Genomic DNA, 23,456 nt, shown 5'->3' on the forward strand with positions numbered 1-23,456 from the left:
ACTAATGGGAAGTGGTTGATGCACCTTTGAAGCGTTAATTAGACCAAAATTAACAGGTAATTACTCGATCCACAAGCCAGGTGTGCTCTTTTGGGTGCCAACACACAAACACTGTTTGTACCCACTGAGCTGGCACAGCTCACCTCTGCCCAGCCTGGCTCTGCCAGAACATAAATCCACATCCAGACCAAGAATTTGCGTGAGAAAGTTTTGGATTTGCCACTTCCAAAGGGGTCTCTGCCCCACCTTAACCACATTGCATCGATGTTCCCCCTCTTCCACCACACCTCCATCAGAAAAGTGAATTGCAACCTTCCAAAAAGGAAGGGGAGCTCAGAGAGAAATCATTTTTGGTTGTGTGAAAGGCAAAATTTGCAACAGATCTGTTGTTTCAAGGGGTCCACAGGCCAGATTTCTCCACCCTCCCCAAACCCCAGAGCAGAGCCTGGGGCTGCACATCCACCCGGGCACGCATGCGCACACACACACGCACACACCGCTTCAGTTTGTATTTTTTTTTTCTTAGCAAAAAAATAAAAATTTATTGTCCTCTAAAAAAAAAAACCAAAAAGAAAAAAAAAAATCCATCCTGCCCTTGGAAACTGTGACACAGATTGAGTTCTTTCTTTCCAGCCCCACATGCAAATTCACTCTGCCAAGAAAAGAGTCTAAACCAGGTTTCCGACAGCCAAAACACATATTTACAGAGTACGAGAGAACGACAGCTGAAATCACAGTTCTATACATGGAATCAACAACACGTTTTACACCACTGATCACCATTCTGCCAACTTCTACACGGACTAGGGGCGCCTCTGCCCAGTGCCCTTCCTCCTGGGGAAAGCAGGGAAGGGACTGGGCAAGAATTGCCACCAGAAATACTGCAGTGTGTATTATTATTATTTTTTTAAAACGTATACTGTATTTATTTTGTTTTAACATTGGAAGCTACGGAGTGGGGAAGCCCCAGAAATCTCTCCGATGCAGTCACTACTTTGCAGGAATACTTCACCTTTAAAATACTAGGTTTTACATCAGTAACATCTATTTTGCTGTTGGCCATCACTCCAAGGATTATAATAATTCTGGAGGAAAACACTGGTAATATTCTTCCTTCTCAGATAGGGGAAAAGGAGGAAGAGAGGAGGTTCGGAGGCTGGTGGAACAGCAAGGGATGACTGAGTCCATTCAGTGTTACGGGCTTCCTCCCAGGGTAAGGAATTCTCTTCATTGTCTCAGCTGCACAAGCCTTGCAAGTGGCTCAGGTTCAGCTTCAGAGATGTACAAAGTGTAAAACCCTTCGGCAGGGGATCGGCTGCAGTGACCCCCAGGGGTGGGATCTGCTTAAGGAAATGTGCTCCAGCTCCGGCCCTTGCCCGGGTCCCTCCCGTGCCACAGCGAGCACATGGCTACGGCACCTAAAGCTGGAGAGGAGCTCAAAGTGGTCCTGTTAGCCCAAAATGCTAAAATCCTTCAGCTCCTGGCTCTCACCTACAGCTCTGGCCCTGCTTGTTGCTCTGCATCTACCCAGGGTAGTGCTGTCCCAAGCCATCTGCTTCTAGGTTGGTTTTCCGTAATAATGTAGAAGTTTATTGACCTTTAGGATGCTGTGGTCTCACAACACAACCACAACTCCCTTCTCCCAGCTCTCAGCTCCGAAGGGTCTGACCTGCCCAATTCGTCACTGAGGCCAGCGCTTCTGAAGCTCCCAAAAATCTGGGGAGGAAAATGTCATTATCCACTAAGGAGTCTGTGTGAGGAGGCAGGACCCAGATGTGGTCAGGGCTGTTCAGCTGGGCTGCTCCCCAAGGAACCTCGTGGACCCCACTTTTGTTTTGAAGCCCCCTCAGCTCTGCTGTGTTACTGTGTGTCCTGTAAAGGGAGTTCCTGCTTCAGAAGGAAGCCTGACAGTACGTGACAGGGGCTGCACTTATTAGCACCAGGTTTATTTCAGCTCTTTTTACACCACACAAAAGCTGATCACAGACTCTTAAGCCTTAACTGCAGTGCTGTGATTATGGTTTGTCCTTCCTGCCTGGAGCAGGCAGCAACAACTGCTGGAGTGGGTCAGGAATGCTGCTCCTTCCCCCTGCTCCTACCTCATTTGGTTTGGAAATTGTCTTTAAGTGGCCCCCCAGAACATTCACAAAATATGCAAAGATGAAGTTCTCTTTTCCATCTGATGCTTAAGAAAATAAATTCACATTTCAATATTCCTCTCCTTTTTTTAAAAGCAGCAAACAAATTGATAGAAACCTAAATTTAGGAAGTGTTTCTTCAAGAACCAGAGGAAAGTGAGAAAGTCTATGTGCTTGTGCAAAGAGAGTGCTGAGAGAGGTTGGGTGGGGGCAAGGGACGGGTCTAGTGCTAATTCCTTCAGGCTGCTCTGCCATGAGTGCAGTGTGGCAATGGAAAGTTAAAATGTAAGGGCCACAAACAGGTGAAATTCTGAATTCTTTGGTCCTTCAGTGTAAGTTTTAAAACAGAGAAACTGTTTTACTCAAAAGGGGAAAACACATTTTCTCTGGCCTGGAATTTTTCCTTGTACCCCATGGAAATTGGGGGCAATCAACTCTTTCCCCTTAACCCCCCCAAGTCCTGCATCACCCCGTGACTGAAGTCCCATGGAGACAGCCCAGGCTGCCCTCAGGGGACAAGTTCCATGAGGAGGGATTCCCTGTTGGAATCACGGAGCTGGTGCTGGACAGATCTGGAAAAAGAGGGTTGGCAAAAGGCAGCATCACCCCTGAGCAGCCCCTGGGGAGGCAGAGGAGCAGAGAAACCCCCACGCTCATAAAAAGTGTTACAAACCATAGCCAAAAACGGGCTGATCAGCTCTGCTGCTTATAAATATTAAAGACCTGATTTAAGAGTTTATTTCCTATGATTTAAGTTAGTTACAAAAAAACTTTTTAGTAAATTTTTTTTCTCTTAATTGGGCTTTTTCCTCCTCCTCCCCCCCCCACTTTTAATTTTTTTTTTTTTATTTTTCCTAAAAAAAAAAGAGAAATGTTCACGTATTTTAATAAAAGGTCTTTCCTTAAGATCAGACCAAGGCAGATGTGCTGCCCCATGGCACAGACATTCAAAGGCTATAACCAAACAACATAGCCACAATAGTCACTCAACAGTGTCTCTCCATTAAAAAAAAATTAAAAAACCTGATGCTAGTTACAATAAAATACACATGGAAAAAAAGCATTTTTACCAAAAAACCCAAAAACAAGTTAATGGGAAAACATAAAAAAGAACTACACAGAGCTGCACTTAAGAGATCATCTGGGAATGCATATTAACCCCTTCCATGGAGAGGAAAGGTGGAATTATGGAAGCAAACCTAATTATGTGTTTGTATTAAATACGAAGCTTTCTGAGAGGCTCTGGTAAAAATTCAGTTTTCCTACAATAGTGGGCTGCTGGAAGTTCCAGTGCTTTTCCAGGTCACGGAGGGGCAGCACAGGAGCATCCCTGTGCAAAATAAAAATGTTTAGTCAACCGAGTGGCCTTTTGGTTGAGATCCCAGCAGGTTACTGCAATCCACCTGATGTAAAAATCCAATGGACACGCTGGTAAGGAAAGTCACAGGAAAGCTCAGCTGCTGGACAGGTCTGAGCTGGTGGCATTTCTCTGTCCTGCTGGACTATTTCTGTCACCACACATCTCCAGCATGAGGGTTTCTGGAGCCAGCAATCCACAAACCATCCTTGAGCTGCTGACACAGGCAACAAAAATGTCCTCAGCCTACCTGGAATTGTTTCATGCACTTCAGCAGTGACTACGAATCAGGTCCCTGTGGCTAAAACAAAACTAATCTCGTCTGAAACAGTAAAACATCTCTAGACAGACACCAGACAAAGGGGTGCCTGGAGAGAACTAACCTCTGCATCCAAATTTCCTTCATAAAGGGCTTTGGCTCACCCAAGGGCAATACTTCTAAGGCTGCTCAGACCTGGAACATGTTGGCTGCATCAGCAGTGAACATTGGTCACTGAATTTTGGGGCTTGGCTTGCTCTAGGTCCAATATAAATTTTTTTTTTTCCCTCTTTTCTTCTTTTCATACAAATATACAAAGAGTGTAAAAAAATTTAAAAAGTGAACTTTGCTGATTAAATGACAGACAAAGTTCCTGCACATTCAGAGATGGGCAGTGTGAGGCCCTCCAGGCAGGAGCCTGGCAGAGCTCCCATCAGGGGGGACGGCTTTAACCAAGCTGGGTCAGTGAAAGAGCAGGGGGACCGAAGGCATGAGCAAGTCATTTCAATCCACCTCGATCCTCCCCGTGATCTCAACTCTTCCTCTGGAAAGCACGTGGAAGCCCCTCTTGCCCACTCTAAGTCCTTCTGGAAATAGTCAAAAATTTGTTATCACCTAAATAGAAAAGAGGAGAAACACAGACTCTTTGCAAATGGCCCTTTGATCTGTATTAAAAACAGCTCTCAAAGTTCATCAAGAGTTAGAATTAGTGGGGCACGGGTGAGGGGCAGTTTAGATACGGGATGTAAAATATTAAAAAGTGCTCTGCAACTAATTTTCTGTTTTCATGTGTGCATGTGCGTGTGTGTGCACGTCCCTACACGTGCACAGCCACGCCCATCCACACACATATATACATATATATATATACACATACATATATATGTACGTATGTATAAAGTTAAAAAGTTCTATAGGATATGATCAGAACGAGTGTCCTCGCAAGGTCACGACTGCAGAGAGTGGGGCCTGTTGGGGTGGCAGATGGGGCACTCGCCCTCCTCGGCGCACGTCTCGCACAGCACCGCGTGTTGGCACGGTAACACCACCCGGTTCTCCTCCTGACACTTAAGGCATTTCACTGACTGCATCTGAAATACCGCCTGCAAGAGAGGGGGACAGGGCACAGCGTCAGCGTCACACGCACGGCAAAGGGCTGAGCGGTTTGGGGAAGGGCAGGGAGGACTTGGCAGCTGTCCACCCTGTTCATCTCCTGAAGCAAAAGTGCAGCAGCACAGCGTGATGCCTTTCGGGACCTTTAGGATCAACAGAGCTGCTTTGATTGATTTAAACTCTGTACTTTAGGCACAAAGAAGATGAAGTTATCTTCCTGTGAGCCAGCTAGAGCTCACTTTGGTTACATCTACCTGGAAGTGCTCTGATAGGCTTCTGATTTCTGCCTCTATTGAGGAAAAGGGAAAAAGCTGTGACCTGTAGGAGCAGAGAGGGCGGAGCTCTGCCCTGCCAGGCCCTGGCACTCACCTTGTCCACTTTCTCCAGGTTTGCCCGCAGCTGTTTCTGCAGGGTGTAGAGCGACGAGAGCGAGAGCGTCTCCAGGTCAGAGAAGGAGCGCAGGAACTGCGGGTCCTGGCCGGTGTGGATCCTCTCCAGCTCCTCCTGCAGTTTCTTCACTTGCAGCTCCAAGGCCTCCCTCTGCTCCCGGGCCAGTTCACATTCCATGTTAGCTGTGTTGGCGCGATCATTTGCTTCCTCTGCCTCCTTTTTCCAAGCATCACAAGCCTGCAAGTTCCGACAAAGAGGGTAAAAGAAGCAGTCTGAAAACTTGGTCTGTCTCCAAAGAGAAACCCAGAAAAATTACCAATTTCCATACACTCCTCACGCCAGTTCTGACCAATCTGCCCAAATTCTGTTCCCAAATTCTGAAACACGTTTGGAGCCTTGCTTCAAGGCACTGCTCATTCCAGATATCCCATCTGCTTGGGCTGTGGTTCTACACTTCTGGCTCACACCGTTCAGGGGATGAACTTTGCATACTGACAAATTATCATGGATCAAAGTCAGCTGGCAGCTCTGAGAGACTGTCAAACACTTCACAACACCTGGCCTTGAACTTCCAGCACTTGAACACACCAGGCCCACTGATTTGGTGATTTCCAAGGGGGAGGAAAGAATGCTGAGAATCTGTAAAACCTACAGTTCTGTCCATCACCTCCATGTCCAGGAGCCTGTTGAAAGGCTGACACCCCCTACTCCTTTACACTCCCTAATCCCAGGATTTGCCCAAGTACCTGCTTGGCTTGTTTCCAAGACTCTTCCCACTGCTTTATTGTGCCGTTGGCTTCATCCAGTTCTTGTCGTAGCCGTGCCAGCTCTGCAGCACCTGGACCTGACAGAAATGCAGGTGAGGTACTGGGCGAAAAACTCCCCGAAGCAAAGTGTTCCCATATGCTGCTGTTCATCCCATTTAAACCTGTTTCACAGGGAAATAGAGAGGGTTATGTCACAGGTGCTGGCAATTTCCCCATTTCCTCCCTAACCCTGTGAAATCCAGGATTCAAAAACGTGTAAACAGGATAAAAAGTTCATCTCAAGAATCAGTTTCATCCCCATGACCCTGGAGTCCATCATAGAGGGACTTTATAGGGAAATTTCACACCATTAGGCCTCATCTTTTGTGATGCAGGGGGGACCCAGGAACTCTTGAATCAGGCTGTTTTTAGAAGCATCACTTTTACAGCAAAGCTGACCATCAGCTTGAATCCCCCTTCTTTAAGGAGAACCCCTGACCTGCTTCTACCTCCCCACTTTTCTGTGTAGCACAGCCACCAGAGTTGGTTCACAGAGCCCAGGTGGTGCTTCATCCCACAGTACACCCTGAGAAACTTCTGCTTTTGTCTCCTCAACGTGGGGCTTAGAGAAGGAGCCTCACTTCCAAACAGTGACACAAAAAATGCTCCAAGTCATTACTGTTTCCATACACAAGGAACAGAACTGGAAAATCCTGTTTATAAACAAGTAGAGACAATAGTATCTGTATCTGCTTCACCCTCTGCAGAGTTCTAGCACTGAGCTAGTGAGCAGCACCACAGAAGACTAATTAGCCACTTCCCTATTTTAGCATGTTCAAATAAACTCTCTTTTCAGGAAGAAATTCAAGGTTTAGGAGACAAAGAAGTAGAGTGTCAGTTGTAGACAAAACTGGCTATTTTTCCACAGAGTCCAATGTTTGTACTCTTTCAATAACAAAAATGCTTTCACTTAAAATTCACTTTGCATTCAGGGGAAAACTAGTAGGAAAAGGTAATATTGAGACAGAGTGTGGACTCTTACCCAAACAGTTTGCTCCAGTTTGATGTGGGAGTCATTTTCATGCCCACTGGCTGGGAACACTCCTAAATCGAGTTGCAACTGATAATTCTGATCTCACAAGCAGCTAAGCTGTGCCTGCAAGCGAGCCCTGGAGTCAACAGCCTCTCACTGAGGTCTACCCCAGCACCACTGAGTTCCCATTATTTGTCTTGTAGCCAAGACACAAATAGTTACAAAATACACAGCTGAAAAATAGTAACTTGTCTTCACCAGGGGCTTAGGCACATTAACAACTCACTCAGCAGAGCAGCAAGGGATCTTTGCTGGCTCAGGCCACTTACCACAGATCCATCTCAGCTGCTCTGAAGGGTGCTCAGTTGAAAGCAAGAAGTTTTAATGGAATCCCAACTCACATTTTATTTTTTAAACTTCAGTTTTCTTGAATGGGAATCCAGCATTAAGCAGGATGCTGGCAAGCCACAAATTCTGCCACAAAGCTGACCAAGCTCTTCCTGTAATTTGTTTTAACCCCCTCTTTCCACCTGCTGCTCTCATTTCACATTGGAAGTAACAAGCCCCTTTGGTCAGGAATGCCTTCTCTGCACATTTTGCACCTAGCACAGTGGAAACCAGCCCAGAACTAGGCATTTTTAACTCAATTTCAATACAAATCAGTGATAACTACACACTTGACATGTTACGTGCATTCACCAAGTTACATGGAGCAGATGATTGCCAACTGCTAAGAAACTATTCAAATATCTTCTCAAAACCCCAGCAAAGGATTTGTTGTATTTATGGAAAATATCTTTTTTTTTTCTTATAAATAAATTATTTAAATGAATTTATGAATTTCCTGCAATTTTTGGCTTTTTATTTGTATAAATACACAGTCAAGATAAATATAACTCATTTCTTCTGAAACAGCAATTTTTCCTTTTCTTACAAAAACTGGGGCAAACAGCCAGCCTCAACCTAATTAAGAGCAGAGATGGCCTCTGATGTCTCTTATTACAGTAATTGTAAAAGCTGTTAAAGCCAAACAAGCAGCAATGGCAAGCATGAAATCATGGGCTTGGGCTGTGCAAACAAGGGATGCAGTTACACAGATAAGTGCATGCAGAAACAGCTTACACAAGCATGTAATCATTTTATTAGGTTAAGCTGAATTTTAAAGATTAAAGTGTATCTCAGATTTGAAGAGGCATTTATGTCTAGCATCACTAGAGAGAATGAATATTTACTGTTACTAACAGAAATGAGCAGAACTGGTGTCACTGTAGCCTGGAGGCCAAACAGCTTTATTTCTCAAGGTAATCCTGTGTCTTGATAATAAAATAGATTTGTCTGCTAAATCTCCTCTTCTTCCTGATACAGCTGAAACTCCAAAGCAATTTCTCTTCCTTTACTCCCTCATACATGAAAGAAACCCTCAAGGAGGGGAAGGAGCGAGGGAGACAAAACTGAAACACTGACTTTGTAAAAAGTCCACACTGCAAAACTGGCGGAGTGTCAAACAGGAGAAAAAATTCTGATGGTCCAGGCCTGCTCTAGAGGTCCCAGAAGCTAATCTGACCCACAAGCAGTCACAAGGGCAAACTGCAATCCCTACCTAAACTCAGCCAAGATGAGGACCCAGCTCTGAGTTTTATATGAAGTCTCAGAAAAGCACTGCTGGCTGGAAAAGGCAGAGCTCTTTTTCCTGAAAGGCATCATCAGAGCAAGGCAATTAACCTATCTGCTCCTTTTCCCCAGCCCAGAAACATGGGAAGTAGAGGGAATTGCTCCCTTGTTCATGAGGTATTAGCTGACTTTGGTAAAGCAGCTTCTAGTCCTGTTGCTGTTCTCATGGGAAGAAGAGATCCATGGCAGCAGTGAAACAACACATTGAAATTAAAGCCAACTTAAAAGAAAATACTTACATGGCACAGACAGGCATGTACATGGGACACACACACACACACCATGCATTTACCTAATGATCCATGAGAAGCTGATGTCCCCAGGAATGTGTTTTCTGACTGGCTTAAGTGTCCCTGGGGCTGATGGAGGAAATGCGATGAGAGGCTGACCGGTGGAGAAGGAGAGGCGGAGTGAAAGGAGGCAGAGCTTCCAAGGGACCCAGGGATATTTACAGGAGCAGAACTTTGCAGCAAACTCCCACCTGGACAAAGAACACACAGAGAGGATGGCTATGTATGACCACGAGGCGTGGGCACAGGCAGGAGTTCAGAGCAGGAGGTGTTAGGTTCCCTTTCTCCTCCCTGAGCCCCTCGGGATTCCCTCCACTTCTCCTGAGGTTTCATTCCCCTCTCAGCCTTTAAGAGGAGCACTGAAGCTGCCATCCCATGACCCACATAGGTTAAGGCCCTCCACAGTTCAGTGGATTGCTCTTTGAATGGCCAAAGGAACAAAAGGTTTTCTGAGCAGAGCTCAGTCCCTGTCAGCCTAGAGAAGATGAATTTGGTATCTGGTGAAATACTTTGTCATGAAAAATTCACTTCTAAAACATGTGCCTCTGCCTTTAATACTTCCAAACAACCTGTAGTGAGAAGACTGTCATGCTGGGTGAGGTCATGATCTCAACCACTAAAAATCAGTGACTAGTTACAGATACCTGAGTGCCTGGATCTACCAGTAATAAAAAACCCCAAATAAACAAAAGCCTAATCACAAAAGACATCAACTTCCCTTACACCAGAGGTTGTCCTGCCTGCCACTCACAGATTTAGGGAGATCTCAGCTCCGCTCTCTCCTCAACTATCTCCCCCCTTAGAAGGTCACCAGGTAACACCCAGGCCTGATGTGAAGAGGGAGAAGGGCAGGATCCCTAAGGCACGGCAGGTGGGGAGCAGCAGCAGCAGGGCTGGCAGCAGACAGGGACAGTAAACCTCCAGCAGGCTCTAATCTTTGGCAGGGAAGTGGAAGTGATATTCTTTCCACAGGTCCCTTCCTACCTCGATACAGCTCCAGGCAGTGCAGTTCCCTTGGAAACCTTCAGACAACCAGAGTTAGCTCCTGTTCAAACACCTGCTTTACACAGCAAGGGTAGCCAGAAACTACAACCACTTTCAAAAAAGTTACGAGACATTTCTTTTTTTCCCTGGACACCCATCAGAGACAGGTAGAAGAGGCCTTAGCCTACCTCCATGTATCAAAATGAGACAGACATTACAGGAACCAAATCAGCAGACCATGATGACACTCTGACAGATGGATGGCATTACCAGGTCAGTGAGTTTCCTGTTACAGCTAGGGAGAGTTTTCTGCTTAAGATGAGAATTGTTATACTTTGGCCTGATTTGAAATGCATCAGATGCCTTCTGGAGTCTACTTACACATTCAAAAAAAGGAAAAAAAAACGAAAAAAAAAAGAAAAAAAGAGAAAAAAAAAGAAAAAAAGAAAAAAAATCAGGCAAGACCCATTCAGTCTCAAGAAACATCCCCAAGACACCTGGGCCCAATGGCAATAACTCAGCTCTGCTAGTCAGTAAGGGCAAGCTCTCACTTCAAAGATGCTCAGGGGTTGCCAGAGTTTGTTGTAATTGCTGTTTTAACCAATGTTATTTTGGGACTGGTTTTAGAGCTTGGTTGGGCTGGCTCCACTGAGGTGACTGGGCAACACTGCTTGGCAGAAGATAAAGAAAGCTCTGTTGCTTTCATGTACCTATCATGATGCCACTCGTGTGGGGCACTGTGCTGCTGTCAAATGTCTTCTCCAGGGCAGCCACTCCGAATTCATTCAGGTCCAGGTCATCCAAGGCAGACTCTGCCAGACACAGAGGTACCAATTATGTTATAAAGGACCAACAACTTCAAGAGATAGGATGGCCCAAAGAGCCTACATGCAGAGGAGCCTGTGCTCTCTACCTCTCAGGGCCCTACTCTCCATCCTGTTCTCAGATGGTTTGGCAGAAGTGTCATGGGCAGCTTTTCAGTTCAGGTTCTTTAACCTGACCTGTTTCCTTTTGTCTCAAAGTATTCCCAAATGGTTCATGGAAACAAAAATCTGATGAATTAACAGCAGATCCCACAAGTCTTCCCCAAACTGCTCTTTTAAGTCTGTCCCTTAGACAGAGGAACACTGGCTTACGGCATGTCTGGGTCTGGTTTGTGCTTTGTCCCTGCTTTCCTGAAGAGCCACTTGGAAAAGAAATACAAGGAGAAGGGAACACTTGAAAAACATCTCTGAGGTTCACATATAGGGTAAAATAAAGCTTATTAATGCCTGAATCTGTTACATCTATTTGAACATGCCTCATCACTAATGATGATCAATATAATTCCATCCCACACATGCCCACTCATTTCTATTATTATTTTTAACGAATTTGTGAGATCACCTCAGAAACGTTACATTTAATTAAAAAAAGGAAAAAAAGAAAAAAAAAAGGAAGAAGAAAAACAGGTGACCAAAAAGCCTGTGCCTATCTAAGAGTGACTCCACTCTCTGGACTCTCCTGTTTTCCTTTCTCTTACAGCCTCTGTCCTACACTCTACAAAGGGCAAAGTCCTTACAGTCTACCTGGTGGTAGCTCTGGCTATAAAATTGTCATTTAGAACTAAGGGGTAGTAACTGTGGAAAATGCCCCTGTGATTTCCTGCCTAGTCCAAGACCTCTTTGTCACTTTGACAAAGCTAAAACTAAGGCCCTTTTACGTCATGTGACATTCTGAGTGAATGGCTCAGAGGCCTTCAGTTGGTCCCGTGGGTGAATTTCATCCAAAATGACCTGCAGGAAACATCAGATGTGCCACAGTCACAGAACAAGCTTCAGGAATCTGCCAGCACTGACAGACACGGAAAACTGGAGGTCACTGGAACACCCACGTTATTCCAAGTCTCACATCTGGTGATCCATGGCTGAGGAAGCCCTATTTTCATAAGTGAAAAAGGCAAAGTTACCTATGACAGACTCAACGGTGTCACTGGTTGGGTAGAAGGGAAGGGCATTGGCATTCATGCCTGGAATGCTGCTGGTGCCAGCGGGGCTCGGGGGGGTTGCAGCCAGACTGGAGGTGATACTAGAGGAGATGCTGGATGTCAGTGGGCTCCCCACGGGGAGAATGCCCAGGATGTCCTGAAACAAGAGTGGGAAAAGGGAAAGAGGTAGGAAACAAAACATCTTTATAGAACAACCCCGTCAGAAACGTGCAGGAACGAGCCAAATGCCAGCAGCAAACCTGTTCCTGCCTGCTTCCAACCTGACAGATGGCTACTGCTTCCACTGGGCTGGGGGGTGGGGAGAGATTAACAGCTTTTCTTTAATTTCTGTCGACTGTTCTCCATTCCATGTACCCCCCCCCGTCCCCAGTATTCTAAACATCTTTCAGGCTGCCCCAGAATTAACTCCCGTGACCCACAGGTTGCATGCAATCACAGCCATGGGCCACACAATCACTCACTCAGACTTAGTTCAGCACACGACTTAGAACCTGATATTAAATTCCCTTTGCCAAATCCTTGAACTTAGATGACTCCAGAGATCCATTCCAGCTCAATTTTCTGTAATTTGAAGACTCTCTCCAGCACAGTTCAGCCCATGAACTACCCTGAATTCACTCAGGTCTAACTACTCACAAATAACACCTCCAGCAAATCATCCCATCTTCATAAAGTAATCCCTCCAGCTGAGCATCCCTAATGGTGTCTGGACTGTTATTTACTCCCTGCAGAGCTGTCTGGATCCACAGATCCCTCTGTGGTGCTGGAAGCCCTGAGCTGGGTTCAGAGCCCTGCCAGCAGTTCCGTACCTGTTTGGGCTGTAACAAAGGTTGCTCCTGGCTCCTGTGTTCCAGGGAGTGGGATTTCATTTTTGCTTGCTGCAGTAAAGAAACAAAACAAAAGATAAGCAGAGGGATTATTTAGCAAAATTAAAAATGGCTGGCTGCTGGCTTTGGAGAGGCCATGGGAAACACAGTCCACTCCTCTCTTGGGCTGCTCAAGGCACTGGAGAATTTGGAGAGAGGGAAAGCTCAGCAAACTGAAAACATCCCAAGTAATTTGCTTTCTGTATACCAAGACATCACCCCTGGAGTTATGCAAAGACTCGTCACAATGACATTTGCCTTTAATGTTGCTGTAAGACCCCTGTTAGCACATCCTAAGAACCAAGATCAAAACCAAATTATTTTGCCTTGCTATAACTAACTCATCAGCCCTACTAGCATTTAACACCCAGAAAGGGCCAGAAATGGTGGGAGGCACACTGCATTGTTAAATTATGTAAATATTTTTTTGTTTGGGGAAAATAGAAGTATGTAGGTTATGTTTTCCCTCAAACTTTTCCAGCTCCCATTTACGACTGCAAAGTAAAACACAGTAATAAGTAACCAATTTTCAAAACAACATCATCAAAACTGACTTTATAAAAATATCCTCCCCTCATCCATGAACATAAGAGCTCAAAGGTAGAAAACGTAAGTGTGGCCAAGGCTGTCTGGAATTTCAAAACTGCATGAATGCCAATACACTTTTAGAATCCCACTATCCAGGCTAAAAATTCAGCTTAAGGTCCTTTCAGCATTATATCCTTAATGGATATCAACTCTCTTGCCTTGCAACACCAGTCAGTTCTGCTGGGGTTCAGCTGGGAAGTGGCCTCAGGAGCCTGTCAGTGGGTAACAGTCTGTCTGCAGGCCTTGCCCCCTTCCTCCCGTGCTGTGACACGGCACAGGGAGATCAATCCCACCCTCCGGGCACAGAGAGGCAGCAAAAAAGTGCTGGGAGTCAGCCCTGCTTGTTTTCTCACTCTCCAATCCCCCCAGTGTGAAACACAGACATATTCCAGCCATGAAGTGCACTCGATTTTCATCCCAAATCCAGGAAGGCACCAGCCCTGCAGGAGACTGAGGCACGATGTACAACAGTAGCACACAAGGCACCTGATACCCCTTGACTTCTTGGCCTGACCAGTCTCATGGCAAAGACAAATGACTGCTGGAGAGGGGTGACGTAACCAGACAGGCAAAAGAGCAGTGGAAGAATTCCTCCCTTGGTTTTACTTCATTAAATCATTTTCTCTGCTCAGCTCGATGCACGTGGGCACATGGAGAGGTCAAAGCCTGGCAGACAGGCAGTTGGGAGATGGACACAAAGATCCTTCTGCAGTGAGGATCACTCTCTCCCACTTCCCTGAACACGTTCACAACACTGGAGCCCACGGGCTCATTCCCCTGTGTGTGTGAGAGCTGCGTTCTGTGAGTGCCTCTGTGTGTGTCTGATAACGCTCCTGTTGCATCACCCAGCCCAGCCCTGCCCCGTTTGACACTCAGCTGAACACAAAATGTGCTATCTCACACGTCAGCAGCTGAGGGGAGGGCACACATGCAGCCGTGCCCCCACTGAGAGGCTTCCTGCCAACATGGGGAGCTGGCTCTGCTGCAGTTAAGTCTTACTGGAAGCGCTTTTTTTCTTTAAGGAGGAGAAAAGTGAACATATTTCCAAGTTAGCCCCAATTCCCACTGCCCAGAATTCACACAACACAAGGGAAAAATAGAGCAAACCAAATGTCACCACTAAGCCAGTCTCCTTTAGCTCTGAATAACATTAGAAAGGGCACACATTGAGACAGACATACAAATGACAGGCTGAAATTCTCCAGCTCGCTCTTCTGCAGTCAAGGAAGAGAACAAGGGACATAAATTATGAGTGAAACTAAATGTTTTCTGACCAGCATGGAAGACACCTACTGTGCTGTGTGTCAAGACTTGGGAACACCTCCTGGTCGTGGCATTCAAGTCCTTCCAGTGCAGCCAGCATTTTTCCAGCTTGCTAAATCTTTTGGGACTGGGGAAAAGTATTTTTAGCTTTAACTGCTGGCTCAGCCTTACCACAAACTATGTGGAATCTATTGAGACAGAAGGTGCATTTTTCATTCTACTAAGATAGAAACTATTTGTACCGATTCTACAGGGGAAAAATGACAAGCCTGTTGCAGAGCTGAGCCAGAGTTTCTCCTCTGATGTTTTCATACAGGAGTTGACAAAGTTAAATGCTTCATTATTGGTCTAATTTACAGGGTATATGAGAATCTCTGGTGCCCACTGCAGCCAGGGATTTACAGAAGTGAATTACAGAAGAATTTTTCAAGTAAGTAATTATAGATTAAAGTAAAATTAAATCAGGACACTTAGGAGACACCTAATTTTGTCTGCAGAAGCCTAGCATAAGGCAACTGTGATTACTTCTGTCTATATCTTAATAGCTATTTATTCCTACTTAACACAGGTTTTGCTTAATTAAAGCCACATAATTAAGCAGCTACGTGAATACAGTATCTCTGTAGCACAGATCTGACTTTGGATACAAATGCTCATCATCTGGCCTTCCTTTTAGAAGCCCTATTCATGCTCCATCCCCTTTCTCCTTGGCTTAGGCTTGCTGCCCGTTTTCTCCAAAGCAGGGCCTCCCTGGCACCCTGCCTCTGCTGGCAGCAGACAGGGGTTCTCTCAGTCCTTCAGCTCTGGGTTCACTCCTCCTTTGCAGCAGAGGCCACAGAGAATGAGGACATGTTTTTCCTTTTGTTTCTAAACAACTGTTACAAGCTGCTGTGCCTGCAAGAAGTGCCAGGATCACAGCATGCTCTGCTCTTTACCCCCAAAGACGTGTTGCATCAATTTGCAGTTTCCTAAGGCACATCCCCCTTAAGCCAAACAAAGGGAGCATTGATAAGAGAGCACACATGCATATAGCTTAATCTGGATTTGACACTGCATCATTTTAATTAGACTAAACAGTGCTCAAGACTGGCCCTACTGCAAAGCTTGGCCATATTTTCCCAAGGCCATAAAAATAAATAAAACAAAACCCGTGGAGTCTGCTTCTGAATTCAACTACTTTATGCAAGACCTTGTCTGGACAGGATATTTCTACAGTTTTCTCACAGCAGTACAGGCTCATTAAGACTGACTTCTTTAATGTCACAGACCAGAGTTAAAACATAGCCAGGCTGAAAGCAGTGCTTCTTGTCCTCTCTTTTCTCAGGCAACACAGACCTGGTATTCTTATCCCTTTTTATACTTTTTTCCAAAAGAACTTGTAGGAGGTATTTTTGCAGGCACTTCCTCATACAAGTAGCTAATCCCCTCCCCCTAAATCAAGACACAATTACAAACCCAGTGAGAAATAAAAAGTGAAATAAAAACCCAAGCTCTGGGTTGGGCTCAGGTTAGAAGGGATGGTGCAGAGAAACCATGAATTGTAACATCAAGAAAGGAAATTCACAGTAAGAAGCTGACTGTGGAAAAGCCCATGTGTGGCAAGAGATGGAAGAGACTGTTCCAGGCCTAGGGAACAGCACTAATAAGGCACGACACCAAGAAGAAGACTGAGCAAGCAGCGAGGCAAGACTGAGATATCCAAAAGGGATAAGAGGGAATGTCATTAAGAGATGTGGGTTGGGTAATATTCAGAGGGTTCTTCAAATAAGAATGAGGAATTCTAATTTAATACAGAAGCCACGGGAGAGTTAAGGATCAGAATGATACAGCCACAGAAGCAAGAGACAACTAACAAGACATTTTTAATACACCAGAGGAATGGTGAACGGAGGACAAACCAAGTCATGGAGATCAAGGTAAGAGTTTGGAGTGGCAAGACAGAAAGAAGGATGAGTTTCCATGAGACAATACAGCAAAAGACACAGCAACTCTTGGCAAGGACCTACACATGGAAAAAGAAAGAGCAAGAAGTGATGTGGGAAGCTACCCAGAGTCAACACAAGACAGAAGCTGTGAGGGGTTAGGAAAACAAGCAGCAGCTTGACTTCTACAAACTGGGTGTGTGATGGCAGCAAGGGAGACAAGACCAGATGTGAAATGACAGAGGCTGGAAGGGAGGCTGAAAGCAACAGCAGAGATCCAGAAACTGCTCATGAGAACAGTGCTTTCCCACCAGAAAAAAATCCACATTCAAGCTAGACTGGGCAATGTCTCATTCTTCCTCATCCCCCCAGTTCTTCCAACCAATATTCCCCACTAACCTGGCATTTGAAACTCTTCAAATACTCGGCCCCCACCTGATCTTCTCGCTCAAACCCCGGTGCTTTCTTGTAGCTGCCAGCTGCTGTGACTGAGTCTGGAGGAAAACCAATGGTCTCCAAGCTGTGGGGCTTCCCAATGGCACCAGGAGGAGACCCACATATATTAGATGGGCTTCCAAGACTGCTGTTCCTACAAAGAATCTAACACAGGGAACAAGTGTCAGGAAAGTACAGCCAGACAGCAGGAACCGCTCAAAGAGATGCATCCATGGAAGTGCTCAATCACATCACTGTTTGTAGATTGATTACACTGACAGCCAACACAACCATACAAGCTTCCAGTAAACACTAATTAAAAAACCAGGAAAAAGCTCTGCTGGATTTTTACAGTCCCACAATTATGGTTTTATTGTTGTTGCTTTGGAGTGCAGTCTTGTAAAACCCAGCCTACAGCTCTAGTGACATTTATTCTTTCTGAGGCCTCAGAGGTGACTGATCAGGTTCCCAACATGACCATAAGTCTCTTCTCCTTCCTTAGGCTACCGTGGGTCCTGTCTGACTCTGGGCAGTGGTGTGGAACCTGGAAAGGTGCTGTGGCAGTCACAACAATCAGGTGTATCTGAGCTATATGCAAACTGTATTTTTTGCTTTCCAGTTGGAAATCTCAAAGTTTTAATGCAGATACAAGTCAGGTATCAACAACTGCATTAAAAAAACCCAATGATTTCCAACACTTCCATTCTTTGGACTAATACCAGGGATCACAATCACATGCAACAAAGCTAGTTTTGCACTGTAGATGAAGTCACAGACAGCAGCAAAGGAAGTTGAGTTTTAGAGAATGTGTCCACCTGGATGAACACAAATATCCCATTTCTCTGGGACAAGAAATTATTTGCCTCCACTGGAAAGCACAACTGTGCTTCAGACATCACAGATTCAAACATGGCACAGTCTGGGCTGGCATTAGCAGGGAAAAGAAAAAAAAGGAGCAGCCTACAATGTTTTGATTTTATTTTTATATAGACATTCTGCTGTCCACGCTTCCCTACAGTCGCAAAGATAACTACTCACTGTGGTGGAGGTGGGGCTAGTTGGCAGAGTTCCTGATTTATTCCACACCTACAGTACAAATACAAAACAGAACAGGCCACGTGAGGCTGGCTGCTACAGGGACCTTTTTCTCTGATTAATTCATCATGTAAAATGATCACCAGCAAAGCCATATTTGTTTGCAAGCTACATGCAGATGCCCTGTGGATGATGAAGTCATAGACAGACATGTGTTGCCATTTGGCACATATCCAAGGATTAGGAAAGACTGTTTAAAAGACTTAAGAGCTTGAGATAGACAAGACCTAAACATTCTAAAAGTAGGAAATATCTTCAACTGCCCTGCAGTTTTCAGAGAATTTAAACAATACCTTCATAAGATGGAGGGGTTTTGCTTTTTACTGCTTTCCAGAGTGTTATTTAGTAAGAGACAACATTATGTCCAGACTTTGCAAGATCTGTTTGGAATTCTACCTGCAATCCAATTCAGAACAGCTATGAACTGTTAGGTTGGCTCGAACACAGCTTCTCTTTTCAAAGAGAGGGAATAAAATAAAGCAGAGGTCTTAGATGAGTTCACCTCTGACCAGTTTCAAACGAGTTAAACTCATGTCATTGTACCTTCTCAAAATCTCAGCCAACAATTTGAAAAGGCTATACACCTTATCAAGTGCAGTGCAAACAGGAAAGACTTAAACAAAAAAGAAAAGCTAAGTAAAAATGCAGTCTAGCATTCCATGGGTTTCTAATCTGACTTTGAGTATCTGTTCAGCATTTAGACATCTCCTTTCTTGTATGGACAACAAGCTACCAACAGTCTGGGGCATTACTGAAACATATCCCAGAGTTTAGCTATTTCCAGAAGTACAAGAGGGAGGGAACTAAGGATATCCTATAATGCAATACACAATATGCACAGGCTAAGGCTCTGAGATTACATATGTAAACAAACTCAATTGCAGTTATGTACTTCAGAGTCTGTTGGCTCACAGCCTTTAACTACAGGTCTTGGAAGCTAAGCCCAATATGTACCTCCAGACAGGAAGGAGTTGGACTTCATGTGCGGATGTATTCCACTTTCCTGAAAGTACATCAACAAACCCTGCACAGAAAGGAAGGCCTGGAATTTTTATAGGTGAGAGGACAATACTAAAGCCACTGAATGTATGTTCCAAAAAACCAGATCCCTCTAAAAAGTGAGGAGCTGAGAACTAAAAGAAAAATCTCATATCCTCTGGGCTTTTGGATACTTTTCTTGGGAGAAAGAACAGCGACTCAGAGAAACACAGATTTGCACAATATGGACAAGGCTTCTCCACAGGGCTACATACATTGCTAAGGTCTGGGGCATGTGGGCTGGAAGGGCTGACTGGAACAGAGTCCCCAGCTGCTGAGGGCATGTACATCACTGGTGCTGTCTGGGTGGGGCTGGACACGGCCGAGGATTGCTGTAAATCTTCACTGAGCGCGGGCTCTGCGGGAGACAAAGCACAGGGAACACCACTCAAAGCTGGGCAATTGCCATGGAGCACGAGACATTTAGGAACAAGAACACCCAGATATTCCTGAGAGAAAACATACTCCACAAGCACTTACTTATAAATATAGAAGTAAGGGGAAACCTTATTTGGCTGATTTGCTTATCTAATATTCCTCACGTTTTTACTGTCATCACATACACACTGTGCTGCTCTTTAGCTCATTAATGCTGCTCCAAAATTATCTTCCCTGGATGAATTGCATGTTATTCATTCAGCTCTCTTGAACTAAGCAGAGTTTCCTTCTTTGCTAGGCACAAAGTTGATGGGTGTACTATAATTAGCTGAGCGAGTTAAAGCTTCCATCTGTGCTCAGTACAAACCATTACAAAAAAAAAGTGGCACTGGTTTGGAAGGTAGAGATGCTTTAGATTTGTAGGATTTACATCTAACACTCAGCATCTTCACAAAAACTATAGAACTGACACTACATCCATATTTCAGTATCCTCAAAATGCTGGTTTCTTGCTATTAACCAGTAAAACTCAGGTTAAGAGCAGATATAATAAATGGACTCCTGTTATTTTAACTGAATTAGGCTGTCAGTGTTCACCTTGCTAAGGAAGGACTAAATCCATAAAACAGCACAAGAAATAACCAAGCTGGAATGGTGCAAGTGCCACAGAATGTTACTCTAAGTAACATAATATCAAGTGTAGTAATCTTATTAGGAATAAGGCATCCCTAATCAAAAATACTATGTTATACCCAAGGAAGTTTGCTAAACATTGTTCCTTTATCAAGATTTCATTTCCTAAAGCTTGCTGGATCCCACTGTGTAGTTGCACTGCTGTGTTTTGGGCCATTACAGCCCACAGCTCCAGCTATAATTACTTGCTTGTCAACAAGGCTTCCTATAAAAGGAACTGCATAACCTGTTGAGAATTTACTCTCCCCATTCCGTGTCAAAGGCAGCAATTACTAATTCCCTCATTTACAAAGGATAATCAAATAACAGAGAGATTTTCTCAAGGCCATGTAGTGAGTCAGTATCAGAACAAATCTAGTGAGTAACCTGCTCTAATTGTTGCAAATTCAGCAGTGAGATTTCAGTGCAGCAACTGAGGAGGAGCCCTAGGACAGGAACTAACCATTATTTATGAATGCTAGGACTACCTGCACGTAGAAATTCCACAACCAAAACTGCATCACTAGTTCCTAGTTGATTAAAGTGAGGATTGAAATAATGCCCTATAAGTCAGGGAGCTATTGAGAAAAGAGGATTTGAGATAAAGCAGTAAAAAAAGAGCCGCATATTTTTCTTCTCCAACCTGACTAAAGACTTAAACTCTAAGTAAAACTTCATAAAGAGTAAAATAACATTTTTTTTAATAGATCAATAAATTATCTATAATCAGCAATTTTATCTTCAGCTTTTTAAGATACAACACTTGGCAATTTAGCTAAAGGTAATCCATGTACAGAAGAGAAGCAGCTTTCTCCACTTCCATCCTCCTGAACTGACACCCAGAGAACTGAGCAGGTGAGAGGGAACAGAGGGAGGTCCTTCAAGAGACAGCACAGTGAGAGCTAAAGGCTGAGTCCTACAGACACCTACTGCCTCCAGCTCTGCCAACACCTCCCACACCAGCACAGTTCTATAGAAATCAAAGTTAACCCTTCACAGAAGCCTTAGTTTTGCAGCTCTACATTTAAACTCTCTTGGGCAGAAGCTTTCCATAGCTCAAATATCCAGGAAAGATGAGAGAAGTAGTGCACGTACGTTCTACGTGTGCAAAGGCACAGAAGGGTCCTCGGGGACAGCTGCCAGACTGCTGCATATCATTGCATTTGGTGGATTTGTAGATCTAAGGATGGGGAAAAAAAAAGAAACAAAAAAACCACCAAACAGAAATGAACAGAAAATAACAGTGACCAGCAGGTACAGAAGTACTATGAAGAAACTTGACAGCAAGGTAGGGACACAGATAAGAGATGCAAAGGCCAGCAGAGCTCAGTGTGACCATTTCAGTGCTTTGCTTCAAAGAAAGGAAAACCCACTATAGTTCTGGAAACACCAAAATATCCCATGACAGCTAAAGCTCACCCAGAGACCAACCCACCACACACCAGCTCACCCAAAGGTCACCATCTGCCATGAAGTCCCTCAGTCTCATTGGAAGCTCCATGGACATTACAAATGGCAAAAGGTAGGAAACAGCTGACAGATGACAGCACAGAAAGTTGCAGCCACATGTTTGCAAGGAAAATAACAAACCATTGACAAGGACTGTAGCAAATGGATTATTCCCTTTCCCCCCAGTTTGACAGGCGGTGACAATGGTTACTGTGCAGATACGGGCCCCACAAAGCTTTTCAACACTGTAACATGAAGCAGACTACGAAAAGGTCTTAATTACACTTTCTGTAAGGATATTGGAATGCTCTGGGCATGCTCACAGCTAAGAGCCTGGTGGTGTTTAGTGCTATCAACATGAACCACAAACTCTTAAGTCAAGGAAACAGATGCTGTTTGCTCACATGCAGACCCACATGGTGCTTTCCAAAGGACCCCCACACGTGAGACTGCTCCTACACTTGAGTTTTCCCCCACTTTTCTTACCTCCTCCCATACAGTCTATTCTGTCAAGCAGCTGAATTGCTGCTTACTCCCAACATGCAGCTTCTCTGTATCCCAGGACCACACTAACAAGCAGCCCACATCCCTCTCCCACCTGCCACAGTAATTTCCTTTGTAGGACTGGAATGCTTTTGCTTTTCTAAATGGAACGAGGAGGTTACTGTACCTCTGGATGGAACTGCTGTTCTGTGCGAGTGTGGCAGTACTGGCAGGAGTCTCCATTTTCACACTTACTGGGATCTCCCCACTCGTCCCCGTGCTTCACGCTGGGACACGGCGAAGATCTGTGGAAATAAGGCAGCAGGGGAATGTATCAGACTCCCAGACATGCTCTGAGCTTTGATTACTTTGAGCAGGTGGAGGGAGATGATTCTCCCCCTCTGATCCACTCCTGGAGGACTGCATCCAGCTCTGGGTCCCCCAGCAACAGAAGGACATGGACCTGCTGGAGCAAGTCCAGAGAAAGCCAAAAAGGTGCTCTGAGGGCCCCTCTGCTCTGGAGCCAGGCTGGGAGCACTGGGGGTGTTCAGCCTGGAGAAGAGAAGGCTCCAGGGAGACCTTAAAGCCCCTTCCAGTGCCTAAAGGGGCTCCAAAAGAGCTGGAGGGGGACTTTGGACAAGGGCCTGAAGTGCCAGAACAAGGGGGAATGGCTTTAAATGGAAAGAGAATAGGTGTAGATTAAATACCAAGGGAGAAATTCTTCCCTGTGAGGGTGGCGAGGCCCCGGCACAAGGTGCCCAGAGAAGCTGTGGCTGCTCCATCCCTGGAATTGTTCAAAGCCAGGCTGGATGGTGCTTGGAGCAACCTGGGATAGTGGAAGGTGTCCCTGCCCACGGCAGGGGGTGGAACGAGATGAGCTTTAAGGTCCCTTCCAACCCAAACCATTCTGTGATGTTACAATTCCTCAGACGGGGGCAGGTCTGGCTGCTCACCCTCAGCTGTACAATCTGCTTGGCTGCTGCTTCCCCAGCCCCCACCCAGCTGCTATTGCATCTTCTCCGCCTTCTTCCAATTTCCCAATGAAAAAACCATGGCTTAATTCTCCATTTGAAACCAAATACAACTTGAACCAGCATTACAATATTAGCAGCTGATGTGATTAGTGTCAGAGACGGTGGGTCTGGTTTCTGTTTTGGAACTGCACCTTCATAGAAAGCTAAGAAGTTAATTGGCTAATCCTAAAACACATAATACCCTTACAGCAGTATGTTTCCAGGTTTATAGTGTGGCCATGTGGAAAAGAGGCTGAGTCAGGTCACCGGGGAAAAGGCAAGTCCG

General features: G+C 45.0%; 1 protein-coding gene across 3 annotated transcripts in view; it reads right to left on the reverse strand.

Moving 5' to 3' along the window:
* Positions 1–687: 687 nt before the first annotated feature.
* UNK (unk zinc finger) overlaps positions 688–23,456 on the reverse strand; it is a 44,920-nt gene continuing 22,151 nt past the window's right edge. Inside the window, exons 6-16 of one of the 3 annotated variants that reach the window (XM_082293997.1) lie at positions 22,345–22,462; positions 21,321–21,405; positions 19,391–19,533; positions 17,007–17,207; positions 12,778–12,846; positions 11,930–12,104; positions 10,692–10,793; positions 9,000–9,188; positions 6,004–6,101; positions 5,237–5,494; positions 688–4,857 (exon numbers count right to left, since the gene is read on the reverse strand). In XM_082293997.1, the coding sequence (XP_082150123.1) occupies positions 4,702–4,857; positions 5,237–5,494; positions 6,004–6,101; positions 9,000–9,188; positions 10,692–10,793; positions 11,930–12,104; positions 12,778–12,846; positions 17,007–17,207; positions 19,391–19,533; positions 21,321–21,405; positions 22,345–22,462 (1,594 nt within the window). In that variant the 3' untranslated portion in view covers positions 688–4,701. Of the gene's footprint in view, positions 4,858–5,236; positions 5,495–6,003; positions 6,186–8,999; positions 9,189–10,691; positions 10,794–11,929; positions 12,105–12,777; positions 12,847–17,006; positions 17,208–19,390; positions 19,534–21,320; positions 21,406–22,344; positions 22,463–23,456 lie in introns of all 3 variants that reach the window. The other 2 variants (XM_082293996.1, XM_082293998.1) reach the window with 2 other exon arrangements.

The sequence above is a fragment of the Coloeus monedula genome (assembly GCF_965178545.1).
Source record: "Coloeus monedula genome assembly, chromosome: 19".
NCBI classification, from domain to species: domain Eukaryota; kingdom Metazoa; phylum Chordata; class Aves; order Passeriformes; family Corvidae; genus Coloeus; species Coloeus monedula.